Raw genomic sequence first — 21,476 nt, 5'->3', positions numbered from 1 at the left:
GAATTCTAAATTAGAAAACAGTGTTGAGTGTGTTTGGGCAGTGTGTGTGTGAGAGTGTGTGTGGGTAATCCTCAATAGCCTCTGGGTGTTTTGCACACACTCACCAGCTGTTTTCATCAGTGTGGTGTAGTGCTGCTGAAAGCCTGGCAGGTGCTGCCTCCCTGTGTTTGCATATAGTAACTGCTGCTGTCTGCAGGACTGACACTGATGCACAGTCACTCTTCAACAGTACAGGGGGGGTCAGATAGGCTGGTGTTGCCCCCCCCTCCCCTCCCCTCAGCAGAATGACTCCCATTACAGGGCCCTATATATGTAGGTATAGCTGATATAATCCACCGACAGCTGTCGTCAATATGGCTCTTGTCCCACATCTACATCACCACAGTACAGTAACATTAGGGAATTGACTTTGGGTTAATACACTAATGCACCTGTAAGCTGGTGCCAATTGTGTAAGGGCCACTGGTTATAGACACATGGTTTTGTCTTTACACAATAATGGTTTATTTTGGCAGGTTTTGGGATGACGCGACCTGATAACTGTGAGGTGAAGGACGCTGCTGCTCAACAGAATTTATTAACAGAATTAAAAATGCGGGTGCTCCTCGTTACAGTGTTCCTATAGCTACCTGCTGCCAGGCTTCTCCTGGGAGAGCAAACAGAGCAGAGGCAAAGTGTGTTGTTGATCAGTGTTTATTCAAGGTAAAATTCATCACAAAAACAAAAATACAGCAGATTAATTTAGAGTTGTCTTTGAGGCACACAGGAAAAAAAAAACATTAATTACAGTGAGAGACTATGAGTATTTTCTACCACGTTTTTGTTAAATACAATAATATATTCATGGTCTATTGAAAAGTAATGAAAAAAACTTAATTTAAGAAAACAGTCTAAAAATAGTAGATACATTGAATGAGGCTGGAAGAGTTACAGTAGGTCCTTGCAAAACTTTACGGTTTGAAACTTTGGCATCAGTGGATAAAACTGTTTAATACAAAAGGTGGTGATAAAATTAAAAAATGTGAGGCACTGTCTTATGAGCAATACTGTATCAATAACACAATCACAGAGTCACTTCATTAGCATCAGCCTTTACACTTTACCGTGGTCATACAGGGTAAAAAAGCTGGCATTACTCGACTGGCACAGTTGCGTTATTTAGCAAGGCACTAAGTAGTGTACCTTCACCAGCAGATCAAGTCTGATTAAAAACATGATCATGACACTGACATGTCTCCATATCAAGCTTTAAAAGGGAAAATAAAAGGCCACAAGAAAGCACCTCAGTTCAAATCATCATTTACAAAGTATAAAAACTAACAGTTGAAAAGTTTAAAAGGCCGCTATCGAACAAAGATTTAAAATGCACAAGTGGCTGGTTAATGTGGAAACAAAACGCTGTAGCGGTAGAGGAGGGCCCCAGAGGTGGGCTTGTTAAACCGTGCTGCTGGGAAAGAGAAGCTGCTGCTGCCACCGGGATTAACATGTTCTGCAAAATGCCAGTTTTACTCCACTGATCTTTACACCGCTCTCCGCTGTAGCACCTGGTCCGCACGTCGGAATGTACACTGAGGGAATCAGAGTGGAAGAAAACTACATTGTTTCGGTACCGTGGAGGCTGTCGCACACTAATTTGCACAATCCGTGCTAAAATTCTCATCAGTTTCTCTCTCGGAGGTTTTTTTTCTCACAGCGCTGTGATCTTGACGATGGAGCTGAGACTGCAATTTAAGTGCCTAATTACTTCAAGAAACCTTGTAGTGTTTTTCCACCCTTTGTTTACCAAAATGAGATCCTCTGATGTGCAATCTGATCACTTGCCAAATTCTCCATCCCCTGATGCGCACAGCGAACGAAAAGAACCTATGGGCTGTTTGAGTTGAGCATGTGCTGATGATGTTGCCTCCGTCACCCACACACTTCTCCTCTGCTGCTCCTAGTACGGCTCTGACTTTAGACTTCGATACAGGCAGCACGTAAACACCATCCCTATGATCTGCGCAGAGGATGGAGGGGAAGCAGAATGTAATTCAGCAAAACTGCTATCTCCATGGATACACATTTAATCTCTATGTGTTGTTCTTGACTCACCTGTACACATGCAATCCCCACACCCACTGCTCCGATGATCTTCAGGTGGTCCAGGATGAACGTCTCCAGTTTAGAGATGCAGCCGCCCTAAATGAAAAACAAAGTGTGTGTTCATTCGGTTGAATCTCAAACAGACAGAATGTATACTAGGGGTGTGCCAAAAAATCAAATTGCAATTCTCATTTAATACGATTCAGAATCGATATAAAATGTCCCAAAAAAATGAAACAAATCTGCTGGCTGTCGGCCTCCATTTCCTTAGAATTTAAAAGGCAGCATGTTTAACGGCACTATTTTTTTTAATAAAGAGGCACTTTTAATTTTGTTACTTAAGCAATATGTGATATTGCTTTTATGCAACAGTTTCAACAATTCCATCTAAGCATGGATAAATGTTTAAAACTCAATACATGTGAAAAAGACACTTTAGTCATTCTGTCTTGCAAAGCAGACTGGAATAGATCATGAGGATCCTTTGCACACCGATAGACTGAATCAGAAATCATTATGAATCAAATCGTTTTGAATCGAACCGTAGCCCCAAAAATCAGAATCGAATCGGGAGATAGTAAAAGATTCCCACCCCTAATGTATACACTTCTGATACGTCGGCTCCCACTCCGCTGCTCTCTCTGTGTTGCCAGAATGAGACATGACGGACCTACTGATCAAGCTGCCAGTAGTGAAAACTGGTCTGCTGTTGATACCCGCAGCACCCTTCATGACATCCCCTCACCTCCACCTTGTAGATGTTGGACGGGTGGTCCCTGCGGCCACAGAGCTCAGTGGGACTCTTACAGCAGCTGTCAGGCACCTCCCGGAGATCCGACTCTCTGGAGCGGATCCAGATGCTGGCGGCCCAATCCGATGAGTTGTTGCTGCCGCAGCACTTGAACTGACATGGGAGAGGATGGAAAACACTTTTAACTCCACAGGTGGTGAGCGGCAAAAAGGAAAAGGAGGACACAGATAAACAAGAAACATTAGAAACCGCTTTGTTCTCCGATCAATACCGCACCCCACTAAAGCAAGATGAGATAAGCTGAACTCTGGGTCATTTGCGCAAGAAATGCTTTAACATTTTTGGGAAATAGGCTATTTGCTTTGTAAGTGAGAATTACACCAGAGGATTGGGGGTGGGGGGGCAGGAGCAGTAAAGAGTCCTGGAGTCTCTGCTGATCGTCTAACAACTGATCCCAAATCAACACTCAACAGCCAATAAAACCACAACACTTGACACTGGACTAAACATCTGTCTTTTTATTCAGTTTGTTTGCATCTTCTCCCTGTGCCTGTGTTCTCTCCAGTGTCCAGTAGGTTGACTATAGTTGGCGTGTGAATGTGAGTGTGTGTGAGGTTGTTTGTCTCTATATGTCAGACCAGTGAGGACCTGTCCAGGATGCCCCCCCTCCCCTGCAGAACCCTGTACAGATAAGCAGTGTAGTCAATAGATGGATGTTGGATGTGCTGGACGATGGCAAGTGAGCCAACAGCTGCTGACTGCACCTTCACACCCATTCTCTCACCTGCAGTAACTCTTGAAAAAAACAACAACAAAAAAACTCAAAAAGCTCAAAAATGTGAAACTATTCCTTTTAGTGAAAGTGCATCAAGTCCAAACAAATGACTGTAAATGCGAGAAAATAACATTTTAGAAGAAAGAGGAAAGAGTAAATGTTGACATCTGATAGCTGGGGGCTCCTCGTGCTGGAAAAACCGAGTATAAAATATAAACGTAGTGAAGTCTCAGCTGCAGCTCAGATTTATCCATTCCTTCATGTGCTGTCAACTGGTGTGAGTAAAAGAGGTGGTAAATTACAGCAGCGAGTGCAGACAAGTCCATCATGCTTAGCTCAAGTCAGAGGGATTAGAATCGGATTTGTTTTGACTCGGCCCCATCACCAGAATCTCTAATCTGATGGGATGATAGGTTACCAAAACTCAGTCCAGTCAGCCAGCCACATGCCAGTCCATGTGACTCTTGATAAGGTTCATTTATGAAACAGAGGTGTGGATGCAAACAAACTCCAAACTCCTCCTCATGTCCAGCTCTGGCTTCACAGTATTTTGAGTCAAAGAAAAAAAACAAAAAAAAACAGTGGGTGTGTCTGCACTCTTGAAAGTAAACACCAGTTACAATGTGGTTTGTGTTGACATTGAAACTGATAAAACTTTAAATTAATCTCCATCTGATACAGTGCTCACCTCCTGCTGCAGTTTGTTCACAGCGTCGGTGATGTCTTCATTGCCCTCCTGTTTATACTTCTTGGTCATGGTCTCTTTCAGGTTCTGCTTCAGCTCCTCGTTCAACTGTTAACACACACACACACACACACACGGTCACAAATAAATGCACTAGCAGCCCACTACACGGTGACCCAAGGCCAGCACGGAGCACGACCGTTGGTGACATATGGGTTGCACCAGTTGATTTTGCTACTGATGAGATGAATAGCAGAGAGGATTAAATGACAACAGTTGTAATGACGGAGGAGCAGACGAGGACGCAGCCGGGGCCAAGATGCTACAAGTCTGTCTGTGTGGTTTTCTTTTTTTTCCTCTCCCCCTGTTCTCTTAAACCAGCGGCAGACGATGCTCACTGTAGGAGCGGGAGGTCTGGGGGGCTCAGTTTCTATGGCAACAAGCCAGCTGGGAAACCACTGTAAATCAAAGCGTGAAGGAGATATCAAGGGAATGAATGATGAAGAGAGAGGAGGGGAGGGAGGAGAGAGATGAGACAAAGAGGGAGAGGAGAAGAGAGGAGGAAGAGGAGAGGAGGAGGAAATGGGAGGGATGGGAGAGTTCAGCTTTTCATTTTTACCTGTTGACAGTTTGGGCCAGACTGCGGCAGAGAGGTGAAAACGACGGCCCAGTGAGTAGAGATGGCAGGTGTGTGAGCGAGCGGCGCTGTGGCGCCACGTTAAACACACACAGATAAAAACAAACACGTGTCGGGCTGTGAAATGAGGCTGCAACAGAGAGAGAGCTGCAACCAGTCCTCAACCTGGTTCCCCCAGACACTGATGTTAAAATCAGTCCTTCCTCAGCATTAAGATGATCTCTGTCGTCATGGTTACAACAGCAACAGTGAGGTTAACTCTGCCGAACGCTCGTGGATAAAACAAACAACTTGTGTGGTTTCCCGTGGGAATCGAACTCCACCCTCTGCTCCCCTGCTGCTCTTTACTACGTCAACACACTTTTCCCTCTGCGCCTGGTGTTATTACTACAGCCACTAGATGTTGCCTGGCAACAAAACCTAACTATGGGTTATAATAACCTGCTGTATTAACAACCTATGGGCTCCTCTTTACAGGACAGTCTCTATTCTGCAGCATGCAACCTCAAAGCTACATGACCATAGTTGACACTGCTGCATCAATGTAACTCAAGTTGTTATTTATGAAGATGATAAAAAAAAAAGCCAAATGACAAAGATGCAACTAGCCTGAAGTTGTGAGGCAGCACAATTTGTTTTCGTTATGGCAGTAAAAACATCACTTATACACAACATATTGGCAATTATATAACTAAGTGTCTAAACAAGAGCTGAGTGTATCACTATGAAAGGTGCAGGCTACAACATTTCCAGTCCTTATAGCATCAGGAGAAGTATTCTGCAACCTGAAGCTGGTTGTCTCCCACAGAGCAGAGCTTTAAACTGATTTCAGACAAGTTATAATTTTACCTGCTGTTTCGATTATGCACTTAGTGTTCAGTGCTTCAGCTGATGGGAGTGGAGAGTCTATAATTTGAACACATTATGCCGTTTTCAATCACAAGATCTTTTAATCAACATTTTGGTATTTTAAGCTATAAGAGGACTCTTTATTTCTAGTTTGAATGTCGACAAGATTTAACACTGTTTGATTTTTATATGTGGGCTAATTTATATAATAATTATTAATGACTCATTGCCTGCAAGTAGCACGAGGTAAGCGCAGGTTTCTGACAGAGGGAACCTGTATGTTCCTTTACAGTCGGTGGAGAAGCTCGATAAAAACCTACAGTTCTGACAAAGGCACGGCTGGTAACTCATCTCATGACTCAACTCATAACTAATTACAATAGTGAGGAATGAGGAATAATAACAATGGAGGAAACAGTGTGAGGGAGAGGAAGAGTGGCTTCAGAGATTTTGGTGAGACTCAGTAGAAGTGAACAGAGGAGACAGAGCTTCGGGAGGCTGGAGAGAGCCGTGGTGCTCGGTGACTGCTCGTGTTCAGATGAGTTGTGTATTATGAATGAGGCAGTTATAATGATAGCAGTGCACCTCGAGACTGAGAAAAGTCCTGTTGCTGAGCTACGAGCCGACCAGACTTTCAGACTAGTCGGGGTGGGAGCTGTGTCATGTTAATATTGCACAAGACAAAAAAACAAAACAAAAAAAGAGCACTCTCATTTGCAACTGCTTGCTCCGAGGGAGGCTGTCAGTTTTAATTTAGCTTTTGCATCAACCAGAAAATAATCACATGAATATTTAGTTCATATTTTGTATTGCTAAACAGTATTTTAATCTCTTAAATCATTAACCTGTGTTCGTGAGAGTTCTTCATTTCTTTGTACTTCAATGGTGCCTCAGTTCAAAGTCATAAGATGTTTTTTTAATTCCTCTGACAGAGCATTCAGCCTCGTTATGTGCCGTACTGGAGGCATTTTTCATTCCATTTGGACTAAATGTACCACGAGTAATATGGTCAGTCTGATATTTGTATTTTTAATGGGCTGTCTTATACTCCCTCACTGTGATCTCATTTATCTTGCTGCCTTTGTCGTAGATGAAATTCCAGGGCAGTCTGTGCTACGTGGGAACTGAGATTTATCAAAACACTTCTGACTTTGTGCTCCGATTAACTTTTATCAGCATGTTCTGTTGATCCATTATTCCTGCTGAACACACAGATGTCATGTTTAATATCAAATGAGGGTTTACTTGTGTTCAAACCACTTTACTTTGATTTTTTTTGACATTTTGATAAAGAACTACATTGATCAAAAACTGCACTCACAAGATTCGCCAGCTTTTGTAACGCCAACACCTTTTAGTGAAGTCTTATTTCTTCAGACAGATCGCGCCCATGCATTTAATTTTAAATTACACTTTCCTGTCATTTTCAATCAGTCTCTCTTCCCAGATTTCCCAGCTGCTTCTCCATACAACCTAATGACTTCCATTTGAAAATCCTTTCTTTTTTATTGGCCCAAGTGAGATTACCTGCTGGTAGTAGATATATGCCAGGACGCCAGCCAGGACCTCCAACAGGAAGATGCACAGCAGCAGGACAAAGTACTGTGGACACGGGGGACATTGGGAGGAAAAGAAACACAGTCAGTGCAGCCTGATGTGATGAAGTGACAGGTGGCTTCAAAATATCAAGTTGGTGCATTTTAAAGGCACACACTGCAGTGCAGCTGGAAAGATAGCGTAAACAAAAGCTCTTGATTTATTGATGTGTTAATGTGATTAAATACATCCATCTGAGATGAAGGTTTCACTGGAAATACATTTCTGATTGATGGAAAACAGCAACAGTCTCAAATCCATAACTATTCTCCCAAGATGCAAAGCACATATGGAGCACAGGTGCTGCTCACAGTAGATTAAATACCTAAATATACTGTGTTATTTCCTTGATTTGTTAATAGAAGAGATACAATCCTACACTGAGTGACTGAATGATTGAACTGAATATTGACATCATCAACTTTTTTATCATTGATTATTGATCGTGATCTTTTAAGTTGCTTTTTCTAAGACCCAGCAGTTTTGAAGCAGCATTTTCAGTCATTTAGCATCACGTTTGTGGCCATGTGGCAAACACAATTCCAATGTTCACTCTCTTTTAGCTCCGCTTTTGTTCTCAACCTACTTCAAACATACGCTCACCAACTAGTCTCTAAGTGTGTCTGTCTGCCATTTGTTGTTCAGCAGGTTGTGTGCTGTTGGTTCTTAAAGCTTTTCCACAGAAAGCAGCTGCCTCCTGTTTCTGAAAACAGGGCTGTGAGAGTGATGAGACCCAACAGAAACGGTGACGTTGCGATAGGAGAGATAAATAAAGAGCTGAGACTCTAAGAGGCTGTGTGCTACAAATTCAGCTGGTAATTCTCTGTTCTTTCATCTCTATAAACAACTTCTTTCACACTGACTTCTGGCACCAGCTGCACCACCGGTATGCCACAGCAGCAGACAGTATATACACTATATACAATTAGCATGAAATATGGAACTAGGACACAGCAAGAGTCTGAAACTTCAAGGGCAGCATGTGGCAGGCCTGCAAAATGTTTAATCAATGAGCATAAAGGTGACGATGATGAGGGAATGAACAGTCAGATCAATCTCAGAACACTGGAGGATGGAACAAATTGTCTAAACAGACAGTTGGTACGATCTTGTTAGGTCACTTTCAGCTCATTACGCCACAGACGGGGGGTGTTTCTGATATAACTGATGTAACCTGATACTGGAATACAACAGCAAGAAAAAGCTTCACAACTGGTAGGAATCATTGCAATAAAAAAAACCCTGTCAAAACAGATGATAAAACTTTAAAGGGATAGTTCAACATTTTGGGAAATTGGCTAATTGCCATAATCTTTATAGTCTTAGGAGTAGGTTCGTTACCTTTAATTGTCGGTGCAAGCTATTTTTAGAACGGCGGAGCAGAGTCGCAAGCTGCTCAGAGCTACGCTACGGAGGCTAGGGGGAAACCAAGAAACCCCATTAGCCTCCGTAGCGTAGCTCTGAGCAGCTCGCGGCTCTGCTCCGCCGTTCTAAAAATAGCTTGCACCGACAATTAAAGGTAACGAACCTACTCCTAAAACTATGGGGATTATGGCAATGGGCCAATTTGCCAAAAATGTTGAACTATCCCTTTAAGTTAAGCAAACTGGAATAAACCAGTTCTCTTGCTCCAAGTATGTGTGTTAAAGCCTGAAACTACAAAACTTTTAGTCACATTGCACAGTGGTACATCTCACACTGTGACTTTAAGTGAGGTTTGTGCTTTAGAGTTTATGGTCGGTATCTGATGTGTGACAACCTCGTGGGAGTTTGAGGGAAGTTCTGCTTTTCATGCCAAGCTATTTTTTTCAGAATTAAAGACAAGAAGCGATATTATCGGACCAAAACCTTGACCTGGATTCCTCTGGCCTGCTGCTATCAGTGAGACAAAATCAGCCCAGAAAAGTGGATGGTGTCTTTGATTTGATGGTCTGGCCTGATAATTTCTCTGAGCGGCTCCGAGTCTGAACACTGAGCAGACTCTGAAGATGAGATGGGGATGACGATGTGTTGCAGGTCTGGAGAAAAACATGAAGACAACTGTAGATGCATACATGCAGGAATATAACATGAAATGGTTATCTTCTAATGGCAGTAAACCAGGTGTTTGACTCCTCCTTGTGCTGATAACATTGTGTTTCTACACTTTTTGATGGACCGAAGCACCTTTTTACTATAGCTACCTTTATAAAACATGCTTGGAAATTAAGAAAGAATGAATTATTTGTGTGAATTCTATTTAAAATGTACAATCTATGTGGTTTGGTTTTGTTTGTACTCAATTCATTCATGTAGCAATTTGGCTACATGACCACACCCACCCACACCCAGCTATGGGCAGAGGATCAACAGACTTAGAGCACCACTATCCTCTGTCAGAGGTTCTTTTCCAGGGGTCACATACAGTAATTAAGGAACCCCCCTCCCCTCACATGGCATTTCACTCCACTTTCCTTTTGTTGTGGCAGTGTATAACGTGGCTTTTAAGCCCTATTTCTTACATGCAAGCAAACAGGTGCCCATGTAAGCCTCCATGTTTGCATGATCTCCATGTGCCCCATTTGAATCGTGCATCAAGAAGAATGAGGACGCAGGTAAAGAGTTACAAACAAATTATACAAGGCTAAAAAGTGAGGATTATTACTGGGGCCTGACCAATATCTTAACTTCAGGGCTAAAATATTCCAATAACTGATTAACCAATATTCATCATTTGACATGGATAGTATTAGTAGCACAACACTTTACTGTTAAACAATTAATAATTTTGTTTATTTAAAGCAGAACTATGCAACTTGGCCGGAAATAGCTCGCTCCTTCGTTGGTTTCTCTTTTTTTCCCTCTCCGGGGCTCCCCCACAGTTCTGGGAGGCACATGTCACTGTCGTAAAAAAAAAACTCGCCGCCGCCACCTCCTCCACCCCCTCCCTACACGTGCTTGTGTTTACTGCTGAAGGTAGAGAGCAGTGTTTGCTAAGCACGGAGCTAATGCTAACACGGAGCTAACGCTAACAGGGAGCTAATGCTAACACGGAGCTAACGCTAATACGGCCACACACAGACAAAGACACAAAGACACAGACATACACACACATGAATAAAGGTTCCAAAACGCGAAGGCGTGTGTGTGTGTGTCATGATGTATTACATTATCTTATAAAAGATCCATGGTGTGTGTGTGTCTGTTAGCATTAGCTCCGTGTTAGCCACAAGCCGAACTTCATCAGTACAAACATGTTTCCATGGTTTCCTCCGACTTTCCGAACTCAAACCAATCACGATTCATGACATGCATGACGTCATCTGCGTTCTTATCTCGTACTGCCATAAGGCAGTTTCTCGCGATAGTTCTATCCATTGATGAGATTTGTGACACCGAGACGGAGGACTGATCTTGCAAGTGCGGTTTTCAGCCAGTGGGGGGGGGTGGGCAGTGTTGCCAACTCCTCAGTAAGCAAAGTCGCTATTGGCTGTTGTAAAAGTCGCTAAAAGTCGCTAAATGACGTCATTATCTCGGGGGGGGGGGGGGGGGGTTGTCGGTTGTCGGCGGCAGCGGCCAGCGGCGCTCTGGAGCAGTGCGTCTCTGAATGCAGCGGAGGCAGCTCCGTGACACTACTGTGTGTAGGCTGACTACCTGTGAGTGCCCGCGGCAGCGCCGCTGCTCGTTGAAAACAGCTGTGATAACGTGATTTCAGGTCCAGAAACGTTTGTAATATCACGGGAAAAAGTCGCTAGATTTGTCGCTAGTCGCTTTTGACAAAAAAAGTCACCAAGAGGGGTTGGAAAGTCGCCAGATTTAGCGACAAAGTCGCCAAGTTGGCAACACTGGGGGTGGGCGCATTGGCCTAGACCCCATTCACCTCATAATAGGTCACTCTACCATCACAGTGACTCTGAGCCACAATAATTACAGCCGAAATCCTGCATAGTTCTGCTTTAAAATGGCATCCGTGCATCACTGGGGTAAACTCTAAAAAAAAAAATGCAATGAATAAGAATATCTACAAAAAGGGCAACATCCTATCGTGGGTAATAACACACTTTCTTTGCACAAGCCCGTGTCAGTACAACAGTTATGGGTTGTTGGAGGAGATCCCCGAACGAAGAACTCTCTCAGTATTTAAACAGAGTGCATAAGACATGTCACCTTGCCTAGCAACAGGCACATTATCTCTTACATTGCAAGGAAGATGTTTTCAAAACTTTGTTCTATTGAAGCAGGTTGCATACGTCCACTATCCCAAGGCCCTTCTACCAATTCAAACTGGACAAAGCCTTCTCACACAACTTCTCTGCAAAATAGGACATATGGTTAACAAAGTTAAATGAACACATTACATTTTTCCATCAACCCACACACCAGAAATGACACAAAATCTAATTTTTCCTCAAATCGACAACAAATACAAGGATATCTAAATCAAACTCAGTCAGTTTGCACAAGTGTCTACCTCTGTTCTTATGAGCCAACGCATACATGATACCACATGTCTAAGAAAGGCTGATTACTCGGTCGGGTTCTACCCATCACATCACAAATAAGAGCAGTTTTCCTGAGACTCTGTGAGGGATAGAGAGGGGAAGGCCAGAGGACATGATATCATACACACACTGCCACGCAGACTGATCCCACAGTAACAGTGGTGTGTACAGGGGCTGTTAGAGGACCTGTTGTTGGCTGAATTACTGACTGCACTGACTCCTCAGTGAGTCCTCATGATCTCAGACACGCTCTCTCTCACAGACACTCATTTTACGTCTGAGCTGCCATCCTTCTCCCGGGCGACCTAATGGCACAGTGTAATTACAGTCAGAATGACTCTCTGCAGGTTTGTGTGTACAAAACATTTTTTATTTTTTAACTCTGCATTGGCTTCAAACTCCAGTGGGATGCATGTGGGCATCCTGGCGTAACTACAAAACATCTCTGAGCTCCTGGTGAACTCAGACTGAGGTTTTAGAAAATATCTGATGTTTCTTTGGCCTTTTGTCTTTCTACATTTTGTTCCTCTGCAGAGGGTTAGTGACCAGCGTGGAGCGTACATAAAGAAACAACACGTAACTGCAGCGTGGAGACACACAAATCTGTATGCAGCTCAGTGCTTGTGTTTCTATATCAGACCTCATTAGAGGTGTACTACTGGCTTTACAGCTACTGTGTCTGTGGGAGTTCAGAGTCATACTGATGCTGACTTTAATCAGTGCTTGGACACATGTTGGTTTTCTGAGGGAGCTCAACTTGTGACCTTTGGGTGGACCTCACCAGGCAGTCACATACAGCTAGTCAACAGGAAATTTAAACAAAGTTCAACTCGATGCAGACTCTACGGCTCCAGTGTCCACCGTTACAGACTCACAGACTCTGAGGTGCGTTCCTGGTTAGTCTGTGAGAGCCATGCAAGTTTGTATTTTTGTGAACTTTACAAAAGTAAAGTACCCCAAAATGCATTGCTTTGTGATGTTAAAGGGGACATATTATGGAAATATCACTTTTTGAAGGCTCTTTAACATATATGTGAGTCTTTGTCTTGCCTTCTGCCCCCCAAAATGTGAGAACTTACTAAAAAATCTATAATGTTCAGGCTCCCTAGGTTGAAATCCACGTGGTTTTACGAGCTGTTCCCTCAGTTGTCTTCCAGTGATGTAACTAGGTTTTGAATTTGCATAATACCACCCCTACCTGGTACCAGTAGAAGGGGCGGGGCAAGCAGTGGTTCATTTGCATTTAAAGGCACTGAAACCAGCCGTTCTGAACAGGGCTGTTCTGAGAGGATGAAAAGAGCTGTGATGTTTGATCCATGGGCTATTTTGACCAAAGCATGTCACAGACATGTCTTTAAGACACCTGGGAACTATTTTAATTTGTGGAAAGGGAGCATAATATGTCTCCTTTAAACTCAAGGTCACCACTGTTAAAAGAGGACACCCTGAGGCATTGAAAAAAGGTAGCCACCATGAAACAGATTAACAGTGAACAAATGAGCATGAAAGGAACGATCCCTGACATTGTATCATACAAAAAAAAAAGACACAGCGCTCAGTGGCGATTCAGAGCCAGAACTGTTGTTATCTGTCCTGCGATGACATGATGATAAAGTCCAAATCTGCCTTATCATTTTGTTTACACACAGAGTGTGAAGGATAAAAGGGATAAAAAGTGTAAAATCATGAATATACAAGGACATGTTCTCAGGAAAGTGACAATGGATGCTCATGAAGGACCAGGAGGACTGTCCTTTACCACACAAACTGTGTCCTTCATTGACTCTTGTTGCTCACCCGTATTGTATGCATAAATGGTTGCATAAACAGGAAAAGGACTATGGAAAATACCAATTTTGAATTTTTGTGCTGTTGATTCTGATGGAAAATGCCTTTTCCCAAAAACAAACAAACAAACAAACAAACAAAAAGTAAAATTGACATCTTCAGGGCTCCATGATACGTCAAAGTGCCACCCCATTGTCTGTCATCACTCACCAGGTGACGCCCCTTTAAGTGATCAGGTGATCATCAAACTGATCTCATGCTGGCAGCAGAGCAGCAGTAGGTTTTTCAACACATATCCCTCAACTGCCTGTGAACCACTGAGCCTTCGGCCTCTCCTTTTTACTTGTAAAAACGTGATGTGATTGATCAATGAGCTGCTGAACCGAGCCAGACGGGTCTGATCTCAGTCTTTGTCAGCGTAGTTTCAACAGTTATCTTTCTTATTAAACATGCTGAGTTTGTGGGAGACGCCTAATGTTGTTTCATAAAAGTGTATTGACTTTTCTAACATCAGCAGATCATTTATAGTCATTGCCAGTTTTTTTTATTTTTTTTTATTTTTTTTATTAGTGTTATTCCAATATTTTTTGGGCTCAACCCTCCATCAAAAAATATTATAGAATATTATCAAAATTCTATGAACTGCAAATCTTCACACTGAAGAAAACACAACCAATCAAATCTAAAGATGGTGCAGACACATTTTCATGTTGCGAAATACTACATCCATTATTTGTTTGGACAGGATGTAAAACACACTTAGTAGTAGTGCTCCTATCAGTTACTGGGAGCAAATACAGCTCGGTACACCGAGTGTGAGTTTCAGTCAGGACTCTTGTTTCCTACATGTCCTGTCAAGAGCTGCACAAGAGGCTGCAGCTCAGTGACACCGCCCTGACTCATCAGTGCCAACAAATGTATTTGGGAGATATTCTGACAAGAACAAATAAATCAATGAGAAGATTAGTTACATTTGTTATAAAAATGGACAAATGTCAGCTGCAGTTTTAGGGACAATTTGTAATTTATGAATAAAAGATTCTGGATAAAGAGTTAAAAATGATAATGAAGTAGTGACAAGATGTCATTCCACAAATTTGATTCTTGTGATGCATACAACACCAACACATACATACAAATCTTCATTATTTTCTCCATCTACGGCAGTCTGCTGCCCCCTCAACCCATAACAAATCCATCCTTCTGTCATCCATGGCTGTAATCTCCACTCTTGCATTCAAAACACACACACAGAAGGTGATTGAAAGATGATGAGAGATGTCAAACTTTGAATGAACACAACACTGTGAGTGATGTTCAACTCTTTTCTTCAGTTATTTACACCACTGGTTATATCTTATTAAACACCATACAGACTCATCTAAATGAACATGAATCCATTTCAGTATCCAACACGCTACTCAGAGTTTCTCATTCAGATCCTCTGGCCTTGTTGGAGCTTCAAACGTGCTCCTATAAGAAGCTGTGCTGTGCAGCTGGATGCATACTGGAGGTTTCATGAGTAACAATTATAACTAAGTCATAACAGACTCATCAGGTTGCAGGAGAGGCTAGCTGTGAGCCGAGCTGCCTGACAGAGATCCAGCCAGCTCTTTAATCTTTGCTTGCACTTGCAGCTCTGCCAGCCACTTGCCTCAGATAAATAAAATCCAATGGAAAGAAACAGCAAATAAAGTCAGATATGAAAAAACAAATACAAAGTGAAACAGAGATAAAAGCGTCACGTTGAGAGGCTCAGACAGACAGACTGAGAAACAGAGAGAGGAATGAGTGCTCCACTAGAGCATCTGTCCTGATAGGTGACACACTGAACATATACTAACGGCCTGAATGATAGTAAACAGAGCGATAAACTACAGTCATACTGTACTGTATGTTTTCAATGTGTATTGTCTTATTTTGTCATTCAGTGTCATTCAGTGTGTAGCTGAGCCTACTATTATTTTCATTATTTCTCTGTTTATGAATGAACAGACTAATCCACTGAGTCCCTTCCCTTCCTGTATTATATAGTTAGAGTGTAGGATGTTTGATCTGCTGGGTGAGATCCACTCCACTGAAAATACACACCTCCAAGTGGAACCTCAAGATTCATAATTCCCTCCAGAGGTCTGGAAAACGTCCCTGATGTTGTCTTACTCTGGACTTCTTCTGTTGGATTAGTTTTGGACCTGAGTGCATTTGCTATGAATGTTTCTGTTTTGGTTTCTTGCAGCAGTTTTAAAATCTGCATAGTTTCTGCATTTGAGTGTGTGTTTTTCCTAATGGAGGTGTTTTGGGCTCCTGCAGTGCGTTTGCCCTTGTCAGCCACCCTACTGATCAGAGAGTGTGAAGGACACTGCATCAAGTCGACCTGTGTGGTTGGCCTCCCTGCAGAAAACAACTTCCCACAAAGATTAAATTCCACGAAAGAAGCCAGTTGAACACTGACTGTAAATACTTTGGTCAGATGAAACCAAAATAAAACTGTGTGGATCAGAGTCCAGCCTATGAAAAGACAGCTCTTAGTCTCAAGACACTTGGAAGACACAAAGATCTCAAACACACTGCAAAAGGTTTTTAAATGAGAAAAAAGACTATGACCTCTGTGGTGTAACTAATAGAACAATTGGAGTTATTTAAAGCAGAAGGTGGAGCAGTAAATCTGCTCCAGCCAGGGGTGGCTCACAATAGTTACCAGAGGTTTGTGTAAGACTGGGTGATCAAATCCTCATTCATCTCTGATAAATAAAATCTGACCTGGGAGTGCCTGAGTGTTTGAGTCCAACTCATGGCCCTTGGCTAAAAGTTATCCCGCCCCTGACTGTCCATCTCTGTCTGTACTGGCTAAGCAAAGGCAAATATAACTTGAAAAAAAGAAATAAATATAGAACAACCTGGAAAATAAAAGGATGGAATCAGACTAATGAAGGCTATACTGACTTTCACTGCAGCTGTATTTTAATATGGGTCTCTTGTTATAGTTTAATTAGTTAAACATGTATGTTTTTCAAGTTAATTGGCTTCTTTCTTCACTAATATTTGGCTTTAAACAAATGAAGTTGTGTTAAACAAACAGATTGAGCAATTTACTCACCATTCCGGTCACACTGACCTGAGGTATGCTTTACATAAACTCTGAAATGATAGCTAGTTCATCACAGAGGACAAATTGAAATCCCCAGACCAGTGATGCTTTTCTCTTTTGAAAGTAACATTTTAATCTTAATACTTTCTGGTTTGGGATTGTTAATTAAACAAAAGCTGAAGATGTCGCTCTGGGCTCAGGGAAATTGTGCTGAACATCTTTTTCTCACTTTTTGCCTAAACGATGAATCAGTTAAGTAACAGTTAAAACAGTCGTCAGTTGCAGCTCTGAATAAAATCCAAAAGCTCTAATTAGACTAAATTTAATCTGTGACTTTATTGTTGATAAAAACAGATGCGAAGACACAGAGAGAGAGACAGGCAGAGACATAAAAAGAAAGATTAAAAGGTGAGAAGGACTAAAAGACTAAAAGATAAAGAAGAGAAAGAGTGAGAGAGCTGAAGAGAAAAGCAGAAAGAGACTGAGACACTCAGACTTGTAATACGTGCGGTGGAAGTGCATGAAGTCAGTTTCTCCACAGGTGGAGGACTGCTTTCCATTTGGCTCCATGCTCTGGAAGGAAAATCTTTCTCTCTCCGCTCCCTGAGCCATTACACTGTTCTGTCTCTCTGTCTCGGCCACAAAACAATGAAGCCGTGTGTTTGCAGACACACACCACACCACTTCTCTCTGGCCTCTGTCTCATACTCTGTGCAGTGCGATCATCAGTAACAGAGGTGGATGTGGCCTCCTGTTAATCAACTGCACTGAGCTTATTTACAGCTGGTGACGCTGAGGCCCGACCAGTCTGATCAGTCTCACTGCTGGGATTCGTTGACCTCTAGGTTACAGGACAGTGTCTCCAATCGCCGCTGCTCTTGTGTCCTCTCAGCAGGTAGCGGGCAATCGCCCCATACAGGAAAACAATTAATCTGCCCCCACCCCCCCCACAACTCCACCCGTATGTTCGCCCTCTTTAACAATCCCGATAGCATCTCTCCTTGCCGACAAGTTCATTCCTTCACTGTGATTCATCGCCCTAATCCGGCTCTTCGGGCTGCACTGAGTGTTTCAAAAGTGCACAACACACATGAGAAGAGATGGTGCACACATCTCAATTTACACACAAGCACTGTGTTATACTACATGAAACAATCTGGTCGTGTTGGAGACTTCATTTATGAAATACACATCTGTAGACTTTTCTATTATGTTTTTAAATTGCTTCTGCTGCTGTGTTTTCTCTTTCTATGTTTGATGATGAGGAAAGCAACAGACACACGATCACAAATCCTTTCTGCCCTGAACTTAATGTAAAGCAACCTTTTCTGGTGTCATACAGAATGATGATGAGCCTGTCTCTGTGAAGAGTCCACGTCGTCCACAAAGCAGAACACCAGTCGTCTCTATTCTCCGATCAATCTGGATTTGCTGTCTGACTCTCTCATTTTACTGATACATTAGCGCAGGTGGCCCAATGTGACACAGCAGAACATAATCACAGGTGTAACCATGACGTTCCCTCAGTGCTGACGTGAATGACTGCTGCAATCTCAAGGTTATTAAACCCTGAGCTAATTAAACACGTTCAGCTCTTACCACTGACATGATCGCTCCATCATGACTGCACTAAAAAGCACATGTACAGCTTGCCGTCACTTTAAATAGACTAAAAATATCATGATTTACTTCCTTTACAGTGCAGTGATTTTGGGGTGGTGGTGTTGCGGTGCTGTTTTCTGGTATTGCAACACAATCTGGGTCACAGTTTCAGTATCACAATCATTTGGGTTTGTTTTGTTTTTGTTTTTTTTGACATTTCAGTCTTTTCATATTAAGAAATAGGTGAAAATTCATATTCATGAGAAATGAATGTATGAGGTAGAGCATTGATGTATAATCTGACCAAAAATGCACATCAATGCTTTTTTTGTTTTTTAATCTGAAAAGTTAAAAGGGAAAACTGAAAAGAGGACGGTGCCGTGGGTGATGCTAAAGATGACACACATTCTGGTGAAGCTTATAACACACAATCATCGGAGATGCACCCACAGTGATGTGCCTGTGTGTTGAAATGTGGTGCTCAACAGCTGAGCAGTGTGTGTCTGTACATTGAGTGTGTACAGTGCAGTGTATGTGTATATCTGTTTTCAGAGCCATTTTTGTTTTGTCCGAGTGCAACTGAGGATGACACACACTGATCATGACCCCTCTGTTTGCAGCTGATTGTTGTATTTGGTATTTTTATAATGTTTGGTAACACTTTATTTGACGCCTATCTCTACAACACATTATAACCATACTTATGATTATTGTTACAAAGCATTATGATCATTATAACACACTATAAAGCATTTTATCATGACTTATAAGGTCAGGTATTATAATACGTTATAATTGTTAGTAACTCACTGACAATGCCCACATCGATAATACATTATAAATATAGTTATAATGGCTTATAAACGTGTATAACTATCATTATAAACACTCATAAATTATCATAAGGCTTTATAACAAAAAGCATAACACATCATAGAGCATTTTATAATGGCTTATAAGGTTAAAGCAGATATCAGTGGAATGTTTTTGTTAATATAAGTCCTAAATAGTCCTATTTTCCGTCAGCAATCACTTACATGAAGTATTTCAGCCTAAACACGAGTCTCTCCGTCACTCTGCTCTGCTGTAACCCGAGGAGAAAATTTTCCTTGTGGGATACAAGTGTTATCCAATGAGGAGAGAGAACGGCATGAAGGGCTGTGTGTGCAGCCAAGGGATGCGCGTGAATGTGGTGACGTAGCACGAGGACCAATTGATGCCTGACAAGGGCGGGGGCTGCTAACTCATGGTCCGTTCAAAGAAACTCGTACTTTGTGTTTTTCCTTCCTGTGAAGTCATACCAGTTCGATCTGGTACGAGTTCACGGGTCGGAAGTTACGAGTGGCCGTTATAGGGAACTTTCACAGACAACAGGATGGTAAAAACACGAGCTACGGGTTACCTGGAACGCTACCAAGTCGTAGTTGTGACTTGAAGCTGTAACTTACGGTTTCAAAAGCCTGCCTTGAACGCAGCATTAGCCGAAACGGCCGTGAAGCTGATATCTGCTTTAAGTAGTTATAACGCTATAATGTGTTGTGCTTATTGTTATAAAGCCTTATGATTTATGAGTGTTTATAATGATAGTTATACACGTTTATAAGCCAATTATAACATTATAACTATATTTATTGTGCAAAGTATTGATGTGGGCATTGTCAGTGAGTTACTAACAATTATAACGTATTATAATACTTGACCTTGTGAGTCATGAATGCTTTATAGCGTGTTATTATTATTGTTAGAAAGCATTATGATCATTTATGAGTGTTTAAAACTATAGTTATACAGTGCTATAACTGCATTATAAGTATAGGCTAGTTATAATGCGTTATAGAGATAGGCGTCAAATAAACTGTTACCAAATGTTTTATTACTGTTTATCCTGTGCTTTGTACTTGCCTAGACAAGTTCCTAACTATATTATAGCAACAAACTTAATTCAACTCAATGTGGTAGAAGACTAAAAAATAAAGTTGTGCTCTAATGAAAATCAAAATTTAAAAAAAGTCATACTTGGCTCTACTGCTAAAATATCTCTTACAGAACTTTCTCTCTAGTGTGTTGAAAACATGGAGACAATGAGCTTCTCTTTTGTGCTGTTAACATGAATGAACAGCTTTAGCTAATTCATGTTAATGCAATAACAGCTACACTGAAACTCCAGTCTGCTGGTTAATGGTCTTCGTCTCTTAGAACCACAGACTTTGAACTCCCACAGTTCGGGACACATCAATGTGACTGTGAGTGAGCAGAGAGGAAAAACATCTAACTGGTGGCAGCCTTTTAAATACAGGAGAGACTCCTATTTACAACGCTTGATCCACAACAAATCAATATTTGGAAATGTAATTATCTCCTAATTTTCACAATCAGAACCTCCAGTGTTTGGATCAGGTGGTTGGTTGTAAATAATCAGGTGTAAGACTCAATGTGTTGGAAGAATCAATATCAATCAGCTGTCAGTGTCTCGTGTCTGCAGGTTGTGACATTGAAAAGCATTAAACCAATGTCATTTTTGGATTCTCAGCCAACAACAGGTGATCACAGACTTACAAACTGAGTCTTTAACTTACAGAGATGTTTATGATTTTGGTTAAAAGATCGACTCAATGAGACTCGTTCTTCACTGTGTTTGGTTTCATTTTGTCTACAGTGCAGACCCCAGCTAATTTATGTTTCACACACTTTCGCAAATGTGCAGCTCCTGTTATCTCTCCGCCCTGACGTGATCTCTTACCACTCGCAGTAGCCTCCTCTGCTCCTTGAAGGTGGCGCAGCAGCCCAGCACGCCTGTTACCATGACGATGGCTCCAGCCAGGACCAGTATGTAGGCGGAGGCAGCGTAGGTCTTGGAGGAGAGGAGGCTGATGTAGTCGCTCTTCTCTACCAAGGTCCAAACGCCCACCGCCATCACAACGCCCCCTGCCAACTGGGAGAGGACATGATGAGAGTGGGACCAGGAGCAGGACAGACATGACTGTGGACCCCCGAAACATCACACTGTGTAACACTGAGCAGTAACTACAACACTGAACTGTTACCTGTTTGGTCAGGCATTTTAATTTCACGTTATTTAATTATTTTCACTGTCACACATATGCTGCCTTATTTATACCTTGTTTTTAAACTGTTGTGAAGC

At 42.0% G+C, this 21,476-nt stretch overlaps 1 protein-coding gene across 1 annotated transcript in view; it reads right to left on the bottom strand.

The window, feature by feature from the left end:
• Positions 1-745: 745 nt before the first annotated feature.
• Positions 746-21,476, bottom strand: part of LOC311007190 (CD151 antigen-like) — a 30,390-nt gene continuing 9,659 nt past the window's right edge. Inside the window, exons 3-8 of the mRNA XM_084000287.1 lie at positions 21,075-21,266; positions 7,307-7,381; positions 4,297-4,401; positions 2,828-2,986; positions 2,092-2,178; positions 746-1,996 (exon numbers count right to left, since the gene is read on the bottom strand). Coding sequence (XP_083856413.1) covers positions 1,937-1,996; positions 2,092-2,178; positions 2,828-2,986; positions 4,297-4,401; positions 7,307-7,381; positions 21,075-21,266 — 678 coding nt within the window. The 3' untranslated portion in view covers positions 746-1,936. The remainder of the gene's footprint in view (positions 1,997-2,091; positions 2,179-2,827; positions 2,987-4,296; positions 4,402-7,306; positions 7,382-21,074; positions 21,267-21,476) is intronic.

Source organism: Trachurus trachurus (genome assembly GCF_905171665.1).
Source record: "Trachurus trachurus genome assembly, chromosome: 3".
Classification (NCBI taxonomy): domain Eukaryota; kingdom Metazoa; phylum Chordata; class Actinopteri; order Carangiformes; family Carangidae; genus Trachurus; species Trachurus trachurus.
The sequence above is the reverse complement of the archived record's forward strand: the minus strand, read 5'-3'. Positions and strand labels throughout refer to the sequence as shown.